This window comes from Mus musculus, chromosome 2, assembly GCF_000001635.26.
Source record: "Mus musculus strain C57BL/6J chromosome 2, GRCm38.p6 C57BL/6J".
In the NCBI taxonomy this organism is placed as follows: Eukaryota; Metazoa; Chordata; class Mammalia; order Rodentia; family Muridae; genus Mus; species Mus musculus.
The window spans coordinates 151699916-151718842 of NC_000068.7; the positions used below are offsets into that span (position 1 = coordinate 151699916).

At 50.6% G+C, this 18927-nt stretch overlaps 2 protein-coding genes across 8 annotated transcripts in view; one reads left to right on the forward strand and one right to left on the reverse strand.

Annotated features, from left to right (window-relative positions):
* The first annotated feature begins 1889 nt into the window (after positions 1–1889).
* Positions 1890–16830, forward strand: Tmem74b (transmembrane protein 74B). Of its 5 annotated transcripts, XM_006498562.4 has the most exons (3): positions 2094–2530; positions 6399–7138; positions 11719–16830. In XM_006498562.4, exon 2 carries the CDS (start codon positions 6440–6442, stop codon positions 7136–7138), a length of 699 nt encoding a protein of 232 aa, XP_006498625.1. In that variant the 5' UTR covers positions 2094–2530; positions 6399–6439; the 3' UTR covers positions 11719–16830. The 5 variants fall into 5 exon arrangements, with proteins under 5 accessions (XP_017170388.1, NP_001153835.1, XP_006498625.1 ...); XM_017314899.2 differs by lacking the exon at positions 2094–2530 and adding an exon at positions 1890–2065 and having other exon boundaries at positions 6399–13986; NM_001160363.1 differs by lacking the exon at positions 11719–16830 and having other exon boundaries at positions 2093–2530; positions 6399–7395.
* Psmf1 (proteasome (prosome, macropain) inhibitor subunit 1) overlaps positions 16147–18927 on the reverse strand; it is a 28138-nt gene continuing 25357 nt past the window's right edge. For 2 of the 3 annotated variants that reach the window (NM_001305244.1, NM_212446.2), the window contains one exon: positions 16147–18770. In NM_001305244.1, coding sequence (NP_001292173.1) covers positions 18719–18770 — 52 coding nt within the window. In that variant the 3' untranslated portion in view covers positions 16147–18718. The remainder of the gene's footprint in view (positions 18771–18927) is intronic. The other variant, XM_006499306.4, reaches the window with a different exon arrangement.

The window sequence follows — 18927 nt, forward strand, 5'->3', positions numbered from 1 at the left end:
GACTTGGCCACGTCTGCATGGTAACTCACGGCTCCAGAAGCACGTAGGGCTGCTCTGTAAATATTTCTATACATCACCACCCATATCTGTATTAAGCTGAACGTGAGTTCATATTGATATCTCCGATTCTCACCCGCTGCTGCTGTGGGTCATTCTAGCTTTCTCTACAGGGGTCATATTTATCTAAACAGTGTTGCTCAATCACTTGGAATATATTTCTGGTCTTGTAAAACCAAAAAAACCTGAGCTGGACAACCAAAGGTCAAATTCACATGATAAAGGGGATAGAAGGTTAGCTAACTTTCTACTCCGACTCTTCCACGTTGGAGTTCCCCCTGTCCTGAGAAGAACATCCTTCTTGGCCTTCAAGGCTTTGCAGAGACCTGGCACAGCCCCATGTCCTGCCATGCTCCTACCTTGGTCTCCCACTGTGACCATACCCCCTCCATGCCCACGCTCACTGTGCTCCCTTCTGCCCCAAGGCCTTTGTCCACGCTAGTCCTCTGCTGGATCTCTCTTCCTTGCTCTTTAAATACTTGCCATCTATACAAGTGCCCGTTGTGGCCCAGTCCCCTCTTCTGCTAAAATGCTATCCCATCCCCAAGACTCAAGCAAGCACCCTGCCTGAGACGCGCACAGCACAGTGTACCTTTGCTTGTTATCCCTCACTGTGGCTACAGCACTGCCTGTGTGCATCCCTTTTCCTTCTGGAATATCACCGGAGTTTCTTGAGGGCAGGGACGGGCTCTGCTTAGTTGCAAGTATACAACAAGAGCAATAGCTGTGCACCTCTCAATTCTTTATTTAAAGAATAGATATCAAGGGCCCTTTTTAAGTCTCGGGATACACCAGGGAGGGGAACAAAGTCTGTACTATACACTTGGCTCTTTTTTGCTTTGATTTTCTTAGTTTTGATTTTGGTTTTCCAGACAGGGTTTCTCTGTGCAGCCCTGGCTGTCCTGGAACTCACTCTGTAGACCAGGCTGGCCTCCAACTCAGAAATTCACCTGCCTCCCAAGTGCTGGAATTTAAAGGCCTGCATCACTGCTACCCAGCGTGTTACTTATTTTTAAGCAGAAATGATACTGAGCAAAGAAATACACTATCAGGAGCTGATGAATGCCCTAGTGAGAAGTTCTGAGTGAAGGCAAGCAGGGTGCCAGAGCGCTACTCTTTTTAAGAAGATGGCCCAGGCAGGTGGTTCTGAGAAGGTGACATGTGAGCAAAGACTTGAGGGAAGTGAGGGAAGAGAGTGACCACTGAGGATGTGCTGCAAGGCAGGACTATACAGGGCAGGGAGGGAACTGTGGACACTCTAATGGCTGGGATCTCATGGAATTCTTGAGTCCATTTACAGATGGGAAAAGGAGCTTAAAGAGAGAAGTTTGTACGAGGTCATACACCTGCGAGGGGTGGAGATGGCACTGCACAGGAATCTGGTGCCATTGCCAGCTTCCCTGTAGAGATGCAAATCGCTCAGGCCTCTCAAAGAATAGAGGGAGACAGCTTTGGAGGCTCAGCACGGGGCCCACAAGGCTTCCAAGACAACCTTTGTTCTCCTGGTGGGTGAGGACTGGATGCCTTTGGAGTAGGACCAGTGAGCCTTTGACAGTGAGAGAGCGACGAAGCCAGGGCAGGGATTTTCTCACCTTAGCTGTCTTCCTGGATGTCAGAGTAGCCTCCGCTCACACTGGCAGAGTACTCAGGGTCAGCAGTCATGATTCCCTTGGACAAAGGTGGACAATAAGGTTCAGAAAGATGATAAGACTTACTTGAAGCCGGCCACGAAGTTTTCCCGGAAACCATAACCTTCCCTTACTCACCAGACCTCTCTTTGGGCTTGGCCTGGGGCCCCCAAGAGGAAGAAGTTCCCTTTAAAACAGAAACCTGTGCACCTGCACCGGGCTCCACAGGTCAGAGGAGTGCCTAGATGGACGAACCCCAGTGTGTCCCTGAGGAAGCCAGACAGGCTGCCCGGCAGAAGGAGCTTTGCAGGTGGCTTTGGAGCTCAAGAGTGTGCGTGGCCGTGGACAATGACCCAGAAGGACACCCATCAGAAATAGAGGTGGGTAGAGGCTTCGTTTCTGCCTTCACGTGGCGCCCGTGAGCCATCGAGCCCCACGCAAGGATGATACTCCGGATCTACAGACCTTGAAGAGGACCCTGGGTCCTACCTGGGGTGGGTAAAGCATCCCCGGGTGCCGCAGGGTCTCCCCAGAGGCGGGGGAGGGGTCTTCTCCCCCGCCCCTTCCTCGCCTCGCCCCGCCCCTGTACCCAGCGCCGCGGGCTCCTTGCCTAGGGTTTCCCCGGCCAGCGTGCGCGGGCGAGACAGAGGTGGCTCTAGGGGCGGTGGGGGCCGGGCACCCGCAGCCGGCTCCCTCCCCACGCTAACTCTCCCGGCGCCCTCGCCCGCCGCGGGCGGAGCTCGATCGGCGACGCTCCAGGATCCTCCGCTCCCGCCCTGCCTTATCCCTTCCTTCTCGGAGCCCCCCAGCGGCCGACGCGGTGCAGCCCGGCGCGGCGCGAGCAGGTACGTGCGCCCGGGCAGCCGCTGCGGGCGGGCCGGGAAGGGGGCGGGAGCCGGGGAGGGCGAGGCAGCGGCCGGGCCGGGATCTGCGCACACCCTCGGCAGCCCGGAGCTCTGTGCTCCCGCGTGCGGAGACTAGGGAGGCCCGACACGGCTCCGCACGCCGACCGCGAGCCGCCGGCGCAGGGCCCGAGGCGGGGAGTGGCAGCGAAGGACAGCTCGCCTGACCTCGCGGCCCGCCGAAGGACACGCGACCGGGGCTCCGTGGAGCACGCCGGCCCCGCCGAGCCCCAGCCTCCCAGGGCCGCCCCTCTGCGAGCGCTGACCGTCCGGGTCTGGCCTGCTCTGGCCCGTGGCGTATGCGGTCAAGGGCAGGAGCAGGGGGTGTGAACTGCGGGCCGGCGGGCGCGGGGGAGGCGGGAGGCCGGGGTGCTGGGGCTTTCCGCGCAGAACTTTGGGTATAACCGCGTGGACCTGCGTGTATGCATCTGCGCGCCTGAGGCTTTGTGTACTACGAGTGCGTGTGTCTGTCGATTGGGTTTGCGAAGCCTCACCCAGCCTGGCAGTGTGTCCAGCTCCGGGGTGTCAGAGTGCGCTATGGGTGAGAGTGCTGGACTTGGGCAGGTCTGGGTGGATCCTGCTTAGATCTCAGTAGTGCTAGAGGTAGTCTCCATTCCTTTCTCCCTTTCTTCCTCCTTCTCTCATCCCGCCCTCTCCCTCTCCTGATTTTACCCTCTTGTGGGTACCACCACCAGAGTGACCCGAGAATCTGTGAGTCACACTTAGTTCCCGGGTCTGTGGGCATTGCTGTGGGAAGCGTCCCGAGGACAGTGAGTGTGGAACAGGGCGGGGGTGGGGGGGCTCTTGCCTTTCAGGAACTATAGGACTGCAGATACAATTACAATAACTGGTGTGGCTTCGGGCTTGGAGTGTGATCCATGAGCACCAGCATAGCTCTCTCTCTCTCTCTCTCTCTCTCTCTCTCTCTCTCTCTCTGTGTGTGTGTGTGTGTGTGTGTGTTGTGTGCAAGTGCGCGCATGTGAGCTAATGTCTGGATAATTGATAAGCAAGCCCTTTAGTAACTTACTAAGCATCTTATGAGAGAAACAGACATTCCAAAGCAGTTAAAGGGATGAAGCCTCCTTGTGTCTGCTCCTTCACCCAGGCATCCCAAGGAAAAAGTTTTGAGTAAAAGAGAGTCCTGTTCTCTTTTATTTGTGTGCCCCAGATATCCTCTGGGATATGGAGGCACTAATGCACCATCTAGGAAAAGTGTTGTGGACTATCCCCACGTTCTTCAGACTTACTGAGGGCTTAATGGGTGGGGGCCATAAGTGGCACCTACTTTCAGGCTCTGAGTAGCTTTGAATGCCAAAAGTAAAAAGCCAACTAGCACTCCCGTCCATCCTTTCTATCCATCCTCTGGGAACTGAGAGAAGGCTAGGGACCCAGGGAGATGTGGAGAGACCAGGATTCCCATGCCTGCTGTCTCAAGTGAGGGTTCCAAGAGCCAGGGAAGGGAGGTGGAGTGTGGGTTTTGCAAGTATGTAGGGAACAGAGATTCTTGGGGTACATATATTCAACTCTTGGTCCCTGGTCCCCATACATACCATAAGATCTTGGTTGTGTTTTCTAAAATGGGGATAGAGCTGAGCTATTCCTGAGTGAGGTGTTAACGAAAAAATCTAACAAGTAGTCAGTGCTCAGCGTGTATTAAACGGACACGGCAGAGGAGGAACACAGTGATAGCACGGAGTTGTAAGCGGTAGCAGCCTTTGAACTAGGATGAAAGGCCACGTGTTTGTTAAGAGATCCACATAGGAAGGTCAGAGAGACTTCCCACCTCTGCTCTCGGAGTTTCATTCATTCATTCATTCATTCATCCATCTACCATCACTTCAGTTATTTGCTCGTGTTTGCACAGAAACACAGGCGCCCACAGAACACTGGACAGTGAGTGACCAAGGGACACAGAGAAGCAGCTTTCATGTACAGATACATGAGAACAGGAGAGCCACGCCACACCTAGGGTCTCTGCTGACTGTGCATTTGTGTGCCAGGGCTGTGTGATGTATGTACCCTCAGGACATCAGGGTATGTATTGTGCTTCTGTGGGGTCAGAAGGTGTGCCTATGAAGAGTTCAGAGCCACATAAGGGAAAAAGCCCCATCACCAGTGCCAGGTGTGTGCTATGCGGGGATGGTGGAACATGGCAGGCAGATTTGCAAGAGAAGTTGGGAATGGGTATCTGCTGCATATACATGGCTCTGGGGATCAGCCTGCCTGGGCCTTCATACCACGGGAATAAAGAAAGGACAGACACCGACATGCAGAAAAGCTGAGATCCAGGTGGTCTGGGCTCGCTGGTGGGGAATCCACAGCTCTCCTAGATCAGCGTAGTTATTATATGCAGAGAGGTGGGGTTGTTGAATATGGCTAAGAAAGAAGGCAGGTTATTACAGATAAACAAGAAGGCAGGGATAGTATACACAGCTGAACAAGGAGGCAGGCTTAGCTAATCTTGGTAGGAGGAGCCTTCTCTGTAGGGGATGTCATCAGGCCATCAACAGGCAGTGGAGGGAGAAAGCTCAAGTGGACGTTTTCTGCACACACTGTCTCCCATGGGACTGAGGCATTGGGGTTCTCCATATGGGGTCATGCCCATGTCAGCAATACACATTCATTGAGGGCTTCACTTGCTCCCTACAGGAAGGTGCATATGGCATCTTTATATACATAGGCACATCATATACATATATGTTTTGATGAATTAGTTGCATATATACACACATATACACTTGTGTGTGTGTGTGTGTGTGTGTGTGTGTGTGTGTATGCAACTGATTCACCAAAACTCAATGAATAGATTTGGAAATGAACTAAGCAGAGCCCCAGTGAACTCAGTCTGGCCGATGACTGTAGGTTGGTGGCCTTTTGACACAAGTGTGCATGTGCAGTGAGTCTGTGTGGCATGTCTCCAGGTATGTGGTGGTGTCTCCTTTTTGTCCCCATCTCCCAACCTCTGCATGCTTACACAAAGGCATTTGACTTTGACCTCAGTCAGGGCTTTCCATTCTCTACCTTCCTTGTCTGGTCACCACCCCTGGACCCTGTCCTTCATGCAGCTGACCTGCCACCTTCTAAAATCCACGCAAATCCCAGCCTTCCTGGCTCCAACAACTTGACTGCCCAATGCTTCTTGTCTTGGCTTTCACAGACCTCAGTGAACAGGACCAGCTAGTTTCTGAGGTCCCCCTTCCCCCTCTAGAATACCCCCATGCTGTGGCTGCTAGAGTGTTTCCCACTCGTGCCAACACCCCCACACCAGGCTTCCACCCACTAGTGCCTGTACCATTTCTCTGCCACACCTACATCATCACCTCGCCTGACACATGTTCACACAACCTCACCTGTTAGCCGAACTGGCCACAGCCTGATGGGCATCACTTGCTGAGCTCCTTACGACAGCCTTGTGAGAGAGGATTCCCATGCTACAGATGAGAACACTGCTTCTGTGGAGGAACGCAGTCATTTGCCTAAGCACAAGCAAGGAGGCTGTGATACGGACCCCACGGCCATTCTAAACTCCTCCATCATCACAACGGTATCCCGTCATTATACTTACTGGGTACGATTACACAGAGGTTACCTCACCCTCTCTGTTAGCACTGTGGGGTAGAGAGTGGCATTGTTATTGTCACTGGGGGTTTTGGTCAGTGGAGAAACTGAGGCCAAGGAAGCACAAGTACGTCAGTTACCGTGCGATCAGGCCCTTGCTCTACTGTCCACAGCTCCCCACAACTGTGCTAGGGACAGCGTGAAGATGGGCTCCTGCAGGCAAATTCAACTGACATTCTGTTTTCTCTTCTAGCTGCCAAGGGGCCAAGGGATGAGCTGGGGTCATTCTTTCCAATGGCATCTCCCCCTGGTCTGGAACTGAAGACATTGAGCAATGGTCCCCAGGTTCCAAGGAGAGCGGCCTCGCAGGGCCCCGTGGCGCCACCCAGGATGGGTGTGGAGAATGCCTGCTTCTTCTCTGAGGAGCAGGAGACTCATTTCCAGAACCCTGGGGATGCCAGACTGGGTAACGCCCCCAGTCCCCCTGGAGGTGTCCCCTCACTGTCCCGGTCCCAGCGGGATGATCTTTCTTTGCATTCAGAGGAGGGACCAGGCCTGGAACCTGTGAGCCGCCCGGTGGACTATGGCTTTGTTTCTGCTCTGGTTTTCTTGGTGAGCGGAATCCTCCTGGTGGTGACAGCATACGCCATCCCCCGAGAGGCCCGGGTCAACCCTGACACAGTGACAGCAAGGGAGATGGAACGCCTGGAGATGTACTACGCCCGCTTGGGCTCACATCTGGACAAATGCATCATTGCGGGCCTCGGGCTGCTCACAGTGGGTGGCATGCTCCTCTCTGTGCTGCTCATGGTCTCTCTGTGCAAGGGAGAGCTGTACCGCAGACAGACCTTTGTCCCCGGCAGGGGATCCAGAAAGACCTATGGCTCCATCAACCTGCGTATGAGGCAGCTCACTGGGGACGGAGGCCAGGTCCTAGTAGAGAATGAGGTTGTTCAAGTCTCAGAGACCAGCTATACCACTCAGGGCTCCTAAGTAAGAGTCCACCCTGTTTTTGCTGCTTTAGCTGCAGAGCTTGGAGGTTCCCAAAACCTGGGGCTTCAAAGTGACACCCATGGAGGGCATTGTAGAGGGAGTTTTGGTGCTGGGGTGGGGGTAGCCTGGGGCCTGGCTTAGGCGTCACTCAGGCAAACACTGCTGATGCGTTTGCAGCTTGAGGTTTTCGCATAAGGCTTTGTTTGAGGATGGCTTCTGCTGCTAAAAATACATTTTGGAAACCACTGCTCTTAGAAGATGAGGCTACTTGGCATTTCTCAGTGTTTGGAGTCGTGTGAAAGGTGGCTTCCATTCTTCATGCCTTGGGGAATTCTGAGACTTATACTGTCTTCATTAGCCAAGTAAGAGTGTTGGGTGACTGACTATGTACGGGCACCTTTCAGACCTGGCCATCTAGGGTAGGGTATAGCTTCATGACGATGGGAAACTGAGATGAGCTGCCTGCAAGCACCCCACTGGTTGAAACATAACATTACCCCCTCCAAATGTCAGGTGCTCAGTCTCTACAGTGAGGAGTAGGACTGGGTGCCTCAGCATGGGCCACATCTGCCCTGGGAATAGGAAGTCAGCCTGCCTCTGGCTATCCTTCAAGGGGTGAGGGTATTCCGTAGGAACTGGCCATTGACAGTGCCAACTTCTGGCCTAGCATTGGTGACTACCATTGCCAGGGGACAGCAGTCTCGTGACAGACCCCGGGTGAGTAGGTTTAGTTAAATGTAGAATTTGACACCGTGTGAATTGGTTCTGGGGGAGGGGGTCTGATTTCCTACGGTGGCTAATTTTCTGCAGTGGTACATTGACTAAGCACTGGGCATCAGGGCATGAGGTCAGTTGCCTTTCTCTGAGCATACTGGGACCTTACCACCTTCCCTTCTCAGTGGGCTGTTACCCGGGACTGATCTCATTCTAGTAGCAGAAAACGATTTTCTTTCAGGCTGAATTTGTAAGTCCAGATGCCAGTCACCAGGGGAGGAATAAGGCACGCTCAAGTGGCCTGGATATTCCAGCCGCATGGATTGTTGTTTGCATTCTTTCATGGGTGAAATATTTCCAAGGCCCCTCCAACCTGTATTTAAACTTCTGACAATGGAAGTAGGCATTAGGGGGCAAGGAGATAGTGGGAGACATTTGGGGGAAGTACTGTCAAGCCAAAAAGGCCCCCGAGGACTTCCAGAGCACATACTGTCTAGGCTATGGGAAGACTCTAAAAGGATCATTTCATGAGTTCTTGACCTCCTTCATAGCTGGCTGTATAAGCTGAGATCCTAGTTGTTTGGGCGTTGGGGGCAGGGGGTGGCACAGGATCCATAGGCTGGAGACTTCCTGACTAAGTGGAACGTAAACCTGCAGCCCAGGCAGCTTAACATCTGGGTGGTATAATATCACAGCTTCTGAGACAGATCAAGTGTCTGCTCACGCTGGCAGTTTTTGCCTGGAGCAGAGGGCTGAAGGGGACAACATTGTGCAGCGTGGCTTTGGAGGTTCTGCTATGGTGCAGAGAGGGTATGGCTTACAAAGAACAAAGCGCAAGAGAGCCAAAGGTCCCAAGGCCTGGGCTTCTTTAGATATGTCAGTTTCCCCCCAGCTGGAGCAGGGAAATACCCGGCCAAGTGGCAGGAACCAATCTAGGTGAATTGCAGTAAAATCAGACATTGCCAGTGATGGCCCCAGCTTCCCAAATCCACGATGATGATAATAAATGCATCAATCCAAGCTATATGGAGCCCTGTGGCAGTAAAGGGGGGATGTTAGGCCGCAGTACTTACAGAGAGTGTATGCCTGGAACCGTCCAGTCAGACGAGTTTAAACACCGTGAAATGTATTTAAGGGCTAAATCAGCTAGAAGATAAGAACAGCAGGGTTTTTGTTTTCTTTCCCCAAGCCGGAGCATCCTGCTCTACATTCCTATAGGAAAACTTCTTTAGAAGCCACATGTAAGTGGATCAAGGCAGTCATTGCCTTGTCCGTGAACTAAGAAGATTTGAGAGATGCTGAAAGTTTCCCCAGGATTGCAGCTGAGCTCTCCCAGCCGGTGGACGGAGGGGTAGGAAGGCGCTGGGAAGGATGAGGAACGCTGAGAACTTCCCTGTGCATTTCTTTGGGGTTAGATGTAGTTGTCCCTGTGGTTGCTGGAATGTGCCTGCCTCACTTCCAAGAACTCCCTCTGCCATCCCATAGGCCACCAGGCCCCCAAATCTTGCTTTTCTCATTGTATCAACAGATAGTGACCTCAGAACTGATAAGATCTGGGTTTGAATAGGAGCCCTGCCACTTGCTGGCTGTGTGGGCAAGTTACCCTACCTCTCTGTCTGAGTGGGCTAGCCAGGTCATACCACATTTCTAGGGTAAGAAACATGGTTGGTGTATATAATGGACATTCATGTTTGAAGGATGAAACAAACAATTTCTATTCCTGTCAGGGCAGCTGGTGGCCTATGCAAGGTCCTGGAGCCCCACAATCCCTGCCCAGTTTCCCAGAGCCCTTGCTGTGGGCTCAGTATAAATGACATAGAAGGTCCTGTGACTAGAAGTATGGGTGTGGTTTGTCACTGAGCTCTGTAGCTGGAACCTCCTCTCTGGACCTTCATTCAGCTTTGTTTTAGGGGTTTTCTTGATAGAGAAAGGTGTGTCTTCCCAGCCCTGCCGTGACAGCCCAGTGATGACTGGTCCCAGGAGACACTTGCTAGGGGTAGAGGTACGTGAGTCCTGACTCCTCTCTCTTATCCACGGCCATAGGGTGTCTAGGCCCAGACTTTAGGGCCTATGACTGTCGCCGCCTCTGCTTCCTTTCATGCACAACGTGGATTTCCCAGTCAACAGGGATGGATGGTTGATTCCACCACCATTGCCCTCTTTCTTGGGAACAGCATCACCCTCCTGGGGATTTTCTTTCAAATATCTTCTTCCTTACATACACACTTCTGTGCGCGCGCGCACACACACACACACACACACACACACACGCATGAGTATACACCTCTGTAGTGTGTGCATGCACAATCTCTCTCTCCTCTCTCTCTCTCCCTCCCTCTCTCTCCCTCTCTCTCTCTCTCTCTCTCTCTCTCTCTCTCTCTCTCTCTCTCTCTCTCTCTCTCTGTCATGAGCAATGCACCCTGTGCACACCCCTGCAGCTTTCTTATTTGACCTTGCTCAGAAGCCAAGGACTCACCCTCTGGCTGCAGAGCTCTAAGCCAGGGCATCCTCTGGAAACCCGATGATGGTTTCTTTCCCTCTCAGACACAGACCCTGTGGTGTTAAGCATGCTGCCCTCCCAGCAACAGCCCAGTATCCATCCCCTCTACAGTTCCCTTCCAGCTTCCTTTCTGAGGGATTCCAGAACCTTGGTACTTGGGAAGGGGACTGAGCTGGGAACTGGGAGAGCCATGTCAGGCTAGTTACCACTTCTATGGGTTTCAGCAAGCAAAGTGCAGACAAAGGTGGGAGGCTTCAAGAAGCCAGAGGTGAGGTTGTTTGAGGGTAAGTGGGATGTCAGGGGTCTGATATTGGTGGGGAGTTAGGTATCTTTAGAGATGGAGCATAATGGAGTTACTTAGATTTAGTTGCGGCTTCCCCAAGCTTCCAGATTGCTCACTTGAGAAGAACCAAGGTCTTTGTGGGCAGAGCCTGGCTTTTTGTCCTGTTCTAGCTTCTTGCCCTTGAGCCTCTGTGTATTCTCTTACCTATATCATTCCTCTTCCTAAATTGGTTTGTCCCAAGTAGACGGACAGTATATGACACCTTCACAGTTCAGAGGGTGGCACACAGTGCTGGAGCATCGTCCCTACATGAATCTCATAGGGACAAGAGTCAAAACCCCGAAGGTCCATGGAGGCTGATTCATCAGTGTAAGAGCTGGGTGCTCAGGTGCTTGGCAGTGACGCAGTGCTTCCCGGCCCAGTTCTTCTTCTTGGAAGGGGCTGTGATAGTCACAGTACCTTCCCCATAAGACTGGTGAGCAGTAAGTGATATGTCTTTAAAGCACTTAGCACAGTGCCTGCATTTTCCAGTTGCTCAGTAAATACCAGTTATCTGTTATCTCATTTGTTCATGGTATCCTTCCATGGTACAACACATGTACACAGCCCTAGCTGTCTTGTGCAGGATGGTGTGGCTGTGCTGTAATGTAGGACACAGTGCGCGCGTGTGCGCGTGCGTGTGTGTCTGAGTGCGTGTGCGTAGGTGGATTGAGGGAGACCTGTGTGATGTGAGGGTCAGAAAGGTTCTTTTGGAAAGGGGATGCTTTATGGGAATCTTAAACAAACAGGAAGTACTGATGTGAAGAGTTGGTGGTGGGGGCTCTGGGCACAGAGAGAGAGAGAGACAGAGAGAAACACACACACAGAGACAGAGACAGACATGTGACCAAGAGGCTCAGGCCTCAGCAGCAGGTGAGAGATGAGGTAGGCAGGTGGTGACTAAGGAGTGTGCAGTGGGACCCACAGTGGGTGCTTGGGCTTTATCATCTAAGAGGGACAGATAGATTCAGGCTCCTATGAGAAGGTTGTACGGGCATGAGGGTGGTAATGTGGTAACAGGGTCTGTCCTCCCTATACTTGCAGGTTTGTCTGGAAGAATCTTCTATAACAGATGCACTGTGGAGGCAACACTGCAGCACACCCTGGCTCTCCTTTACGGCCCTTCTTACTCCAGTCGGGGGACATGGCTTTGACTCTGTGCCTCAACTTGGCAGCCCTCCCCCACTTGATTTCTGAGTCTCCAGGGTTAAGGTGGTAGCTGCTGATCTCCTGGCCTTAAGGGAAAGCAGAAAATGAAAAGAGACTCACCCATTCTTCTGGCCCAGAGGAACAGAGATGGGAAAAGAAGGCAGCTGCCATGCCAACCTCTTCCTGGGAGGTGTGGCATCTGGGTCAGTCCTGACGCCAGGGCCAGTGACATTCAGCAAACTCTATCTCCTCTTCTTTCCTTTCTTCTAACCTCCTTCACCTGATTCCTGTGTCCACATCTTCTTTCATCGGAGTTACTTGCCGGGGGTTGGGTGCCCGGCGGTGAGCTGTCACTATTGCTGTCACTCTCCCAGCAGTCCCTATTCTCTCCCGTCAGAGATTAAAGCAGGAACCCAAGTGCAAATGCCTGCAGAGTTTTTCAGGTAACATCAGTGAACACAGTAGATGGCCATGACAGTGGTGATAAGATTAAAGGGGGAAGTGTCTGTTCTGGCCCTGGCCAGCTGTTGCTTTGTGGTCACCAGAATCCCAAGTTTTTCAATTGCAACTGGACAGCTGGACGCTGTGGGTACAAGGATGTGGCAAGGTGAGCGCTGTGGTGAAGTCAAGGGAACAGTCAATGAGATGTCGTTTGCTGGGGTCAGAGATGCACAATTCCCTTCTCTGGGACTTACTAAATCACTCACAGAGATGAGTGCCTTCAAGAACGTGGGCAGTTCCTGACTGCAGGCCAGGGACTACATGAACCCCATGGTTTCCACCCAAGAACCCTTGTTCATCCATTCACCAGGTTTGAATAGCTGCTATATCCAGTTCTAGAGCTTTCTTTAGCATTCAAGAAATGAAAGCCCAAGGAATACTGACTGTCTTCTAAAGTTCAGGTCTATTATTATCTGGAGAATTTCCAAGATGAAAAGCACTGGCTTGAGGAGATGGTGATGTCAGGGATCATGGAGAGGGCCAGGTCCTTTCTCCACTCTGAGATGCCTGCCTACCTCCAGAACTGGGTTATCCTGGCTTGGAAGACAGTGTAGCTTAGGAAGTTAGAGGTCTCCCCAGCACCACAGAGGGTGGGTGCTGACCAGGGTGCTGAATCGACAATGGTGCTTCCATACAGGCTAGCTAGGAGGAAGAACTGGCCTGTTCTTGTGACTAAGGACCCCGGGACTGTTTTGGTCCACACTGAGCAGGGAAGCCTTGGGTGTGAAGACAGAGTTTCTGTGATGCTGAGGAAATCTTTCTCATGCATGATGTGGACTAGCTTTTTCATCCGTTTACTTCAGAGTAGCATCTATACTGCCAACCCCAGAGGACCAAGGTGAGCAGCAGCTGGGGCTATGTGGCAAAGCATAGCAGATCCCAAATCCAGCCATGAGACCCAGAAGAACCCCTTAGCTCACCCTCAAAGGAGCTTACTGGGCCTGTCTCCTGCAGAGTGGAGGTTGTGGCAGGTGTTCAGATGCCCCCCTCTAATCTGGGTTCTGCTAGCGCTCAGGAACACGAGGAACACCCAGAAAACAGTCTGTTTCAGTCTCTGCCCATACTTGGAATTAGGTAGAATTTCTTTCTCAGACAGGTCCTGACTTTTTTCCAGATTCTGGGATGGATTTTGTCTGGTGACCATGCTCATGTGAAGTTTGGGTACAGCTCTACTGAAAAGCTCTAGAGCTGGGCAGATTTAGTTCAGCCATCCCTCAGGGATATGTCCAGGACTAATGCTCCTAATCTTCACCTCAGGTTGTAGTAAGTACCGTCTGGCATAAGAAGCTGTGCACACAGTGGGAACCAGATAAACTCTTGTCTCCTTCACTGGTTTGGCCCAGAGTCACTCTCCTTTGTCTTTAAGCTCCATTCTTACCAATATGACTTCCACGGCGGCTGCTGACACCCACTGAGCTCCCACTACCTTTGATAAGACACATTTAGTGAGACTCTCCAGTAGCCACACAGGCAGGGGTGACACCACTTCACAGAGGAGGAAAGCTGTACCAGTAATGTGCTGGAGCCATTTCCACGCTTGCTTTCTGTCAGACCTTCCTCTCCGAAGTGGGGCAGAATGACTAATGAACTGAGGATGATGTTACCTCACAAGGGCACCCAAATGTTTAGAGATATTTATGAAATAAATATGCTTGAATGATCCATAAGGCTAAGGGGATGGAGTATATATTAGGGGTACAACCAGGGAAAAAATGAAAATATGAATTCATTAATCATGCATGCCATCAACTAAGGCTGACTGACTCAGTTCTTTGTTCCTGATATGCAGGTGAAGGTAAAGGGCTTCTACACTTGAACATCTCAAATTCCGTGTGCACATGGAAGGTGGGAAACTTGTCAAAAGGCAAGTTCACTGGGGCTGGAGATAAGGTTCAATACTCAGAGCAGCTACTGTTCTTCCAGAGGACCTGGATTCAATGCCCAACACAGCTCACAATTATCAGTAGCTCCAATTCCAGGGACTCTAATGCCCTTTCTGGCCTCTGTATGTACCAGGCATGCATCTAATACAAATACATACACACAGGCAAAACACCCATACACATAAAAATAAAGTGGTAAGTCTGGGGTGGCCCCTGAGAGTATTCATTTCCAGCAAGACTTTGGTAGTGGTGGTACTGAATAGAATGACTTCACCATTCTCCAACCTTGTGATCTGTGAATTACAACGGGACTTTGCAAACAAGACCTTGAAGGTCTTTGCTTAGAACTGTGGATTGGGGCTCGGGATGTACTGTATACAAACTCCTGAGGAGTCTTAGGAGATGGTGAGGCCATGGCAAGCAAGGGTGTGGTACCCTTCTACATTGTTGTTATTATATGATCATAGGAGGCTCAGCAGATCTGTTCCACTGAACCTTCCCAATGGCAGAGATAGGAAAAGTGCACGAGGGCTTCCCAGGACCTCTTGTTGCTAGAGTCTGAGGTGATAGGTTCTCACAACCAGGTGAAGTCAGTCCATTTAGCTTTGAACTAGGAACCTGAATGTGAGCTGAATTGGGCACAAGGTGACAGGGAAAGGCATACACTTTCCGATGCAGACTTGGACAGCTGCTACTGTACAGTTCCTACTTCTCAGACCATGGTGATGAGCTCTCTGGCTAAGTTAAATGAGTATTTACTGCCCGGAACTTCCAGACTGGCCCCTCCTCCTCAGTTGCTCTGAACCATTACACTGTGACTTTCCTAGCACTTGCTTTATGTAGCTTATTTGGAATGACACGTGCATGTGGTTAGCCAGGGTCCTTTGTTGGGAGCAGAGGATGGGCCTTCCGCTTCCACAAGAACAAGTGAGATACTTAGACTTCCTGATGCATCCTCGGACCTGGACAGTTACCAGAGCCTTGCCAGTCTACTGCTTATACCCTCACTCTCTGCCATGCTTGCCTTTTGACCTGTTCTCAGATTCCTGGTCAAGTCCAGAGAAGTGATTTAGGGTGTGGCATCCCAAGGGCAAACAAGGCCTAGATCTGGTGGCTAGGATGCCTGCCTCTGAGCATCTGTTCTAGTTTTGAACAGTGGTCAGCAAGCAAACAAGTATTACTGACAAGCAAAAGTGGGGCTATGCCTGGGATTGTCATTGGTGGTGGAACCTGTCTCTATTGGAACTGCACCGAAGTATATGTACAAAATCAGGTGACAGAGAACATGAAGTGATCCATGGATTTGTTTTCCTCCTGCAAAGAAGACAGCTATGGATCAATGATAAAATGTCACCAATGACAAGACGAAAGTCATGAGGAAGCTGGGTTCTGGAGGGAGGTTGGACAGATGTGTTACCTGTTTTCCAGCTGTGTGTCAACAGGTAAGAACTCTAACAGGAATGTAGCTCCATTTAATACTTGGTACATTCCTGGAGTTGAGGTCTTAGGAGACTCGTGGTTTAGATTGGAGGTTGGCTTGAAGCTCATGACTGAGGAGAGAAACGCAATGCAAAACTCAGCCAGCTCTAAGAATAGAAAAGACAGCAAGCCAAGAAGAGAAGGTGGGATGTGGGCCGGTGTAGCCTAGAAATAGTATGAGTGGTCTTATTTAGCACCAAAAGACAATGATTTAGAAGTAGACCTTGATTCTATTTGTAAGCCACTAGATGAGCTATGAGATTTCAAACCAAGTGAAAATGATACTGTGAATCTTATTAGATGTCCGAAGGTCTCAGGAATTTCCCCCAGAGAAAAGACCTTCTTATATCACAGCCAGCCCAGAAGTCAACCCCAACTCCATGGGGTCATAGCCACTGCCCCGTGGCTGTTATCAAAGCCAACAGGGCAAGCTACTGTGGACTCTGCTCTGCATGGTCTTGGTCAAATTTTTCCATTAAAAAACAAAAGCAAATGGGACAATACAAACAAGATATGACTTGACATCACTAGTTTGGGTACAAGCAAGGATTGGTGAGGATACAGAGAAACTGGAGCACTACCTCTGGTATGAAAATAGCGTGGCTGTTTTGGGAAACACTGGCAGTTCCTCAAAAAATTTAACGTGTTATTATGGGACCCTGAAAATCCATTCCAGATACATTCAATGACTTAAAAACTGCCCACGCAAAATAACAAAACCCACTTTGTACATGAATGTTAACAGCATTCAATATAACAAGCAAGGAGAAACAATCCAAGCATCCATGAACTTATAAATTAACAAATATGACATAGCCATGCTATGATTGTACAGCCATGGGGAATGTCGATGCTACAATCACATGAACAGTGAGGACAGAGAGTGGGAAATGCTGGACACACAGACCACACACTGAGTGATGTCACTTATGAAAACTATCCAAAATAGGCAAACAGACTGGAGGGTTGCCTGCCCAGGGGAGGGAAAATGGGAGTGATTGCCAGTGAAGATATTTCTTTTGGAGGAATCTGGGGTTGGATGCACAGCACTGTGAATATCTCCCAACCCACTGAGTTGTGTACTTTAAAATAGTGAATTTCATGGTTATGTAAATTCTCTTAATAAAGCTATTAAAAAAAACAGGTTATAAAGTGCTATTTATTTACTGCAAAGGCTCCAGTCTGGAGGATCTATGGGACATACACTGAAACATTCCCTCTTGCTGTTGGCCGTACACAGCTGGGAGGAGGTTAAGTGACAGAGACTGAGACAAGTTCCAGCTGCTTGACAAGTTCCTGGAGGCACCATTCAAGGCTTCCCACATCTATGATACTGGGTTTCTTAGAGATACTATATAAGACTTATAGGAACCAAACCAAACCAGTCCTTTCTCCAGAAACACTGCAGTTTGTCTGTAGAAAACAGAACTAATGTATGATTATATTTTTTATCTTTGCTACTAAAAAGCCCAATGGAAGAATGTTTCAACTTTTACCTTTTCCTTTAAATCAGGGTCCAAGTTATCTACATTCCCAAACCTATCTGGAGAATTCTAGCCACTGTTCCTTTAATGCTTCCTTGCATAAAAAAGGGATGCTTTAATGAGCAAAGTGTCCTAAGCTCTTTTGCAGGTACCCAGTTACCAACAGAACCCAAACATCCACCTGCCAGCCCTCAAGGATGAAGTTGATGCACAATGGACGTCTTGTCCTTGTCTCTGCATGGTCTGTGGCCTCAGAGCACAGAATGGCCTACACCTTCAAGGTGGTCAGTGCCTGACCCATGGGATCCTTCAACAGCTAGGGAGCCTGCTCATGCTGGATTGAGCCCCAAGCCCAGCCTCCCTGAGACTGGCCCTGGTCCTGTCAGTCCAGTCTATCTCCCCATCTATCCTGGAGCCACACATGGTTGGGCTGCCGGCCATGGAACGAAGCGCTTGGTACTTGATTTGGTGTCTCCTGGAACAGTACGCCATTGTGCTCTTCCAGCTTTATGGCACAGGGGTAGAGCACTGCCAGTGCCTGTCAGCTGGGGCTTCAAATATCTAGATAATTCTACAGATTGGGAGAGCTTGGACACAGGCTTCCAAAGACAAAGGCTCCCCTTCCTCCTGGCTGGACCCATGTTCCTATGCTCTTGTCAGTCCCAGGAGGACATGAAGAGCAGGTAATAGACACAGCGTACCTTCGTTTTCTCTTCTCTAGTACCTAGGGCTATTCCCATCCACACAGCTCACTACAGAGCTCCAGTGAAGGCACCTCTGATTTCACAGGTCGTTACTAGGCTCCTAAGAGAAAGGACTTCTTTAGGGTCACTATGAAACTAGCCTACAGGTCTGTTCTGTTTATTCCTCTACTTACAGGCCACTGCAGCCCAGGGAGAGTCAACAGGCTGCTCAGAGCAACTGGTTGAGCATGCCCTTGGGAGGAGATGGCAGTTTTTCTAGTGTGCCTGCTTTGGTGAAATCATCCTTGTGGCTCATGGATTCCAATCACACTTCCACCCAGAAAGCCTGGGTGGGGCTCATCTTAGTGATGTCAGGAGCAAGAGTAACTTGTGACTCGAGGGTGCTTGAGAAGAATGCCCTGTAGGAATCCCGTAGTCCTATGCAGTATCACACTCTTAAGAGTTTGTGCATTAACAAAAAGGAGCGTGGAAGACTGGCAACATGTATTCTGTATTGACATTTGGTTCTTAATAATAACATCCAAAATGCGTTCTGTTCTTATAGCGCTGTGACCGCGACTGCATCGGGTGGAGGGCTGATGTTGCCGGAGTCTTCCTTGCAAGTGGGGAGGAGCTGGTGATTGAGACACACTAATTTCTCCGTGGGACCTATATGCAGCTTGGTGGGGTGCTGCAGCAGGCACCTCGGCTCTGACAAGGGCTGGGGATGCAACCCCAGCAGGCCTGCAAACACATGGGCAGAATCCTCTGCCCCAAGCCCACAAGAATACTGACGCTGATGGGGCCAGTGGTGGCAGCTCCTGGAGAGTAAAAGGGAGGCTGAGCTGTTACATTCTTGAGGCCTTCACAGGTACATGTCATCGTAGCCCGGTGGGGGAAGATGGTCAGGGTTAGGTCTGCAATGTAAAGAGGGTCTAATGAATTGGAGAATGAGGCTGAGTACGCAAGAAACATGCCCCGTATGGAGGAGGCCCACAGAGTGACATGGAGTTTAAGATCATGAACTCTAGGGCCAGATGGCCTGGAACTAAATTTTACCATGGCTTAAACACC

Excerpts from the sequence above, each read along its gene's own strand:
- Tmem74b (XM_017314899.2), top strand. The coding sequence starts at position 6,440 with ATGGCATCTCCCCCTGGTCTGGAACTGAAGACATTGAGCAATGGTCCC.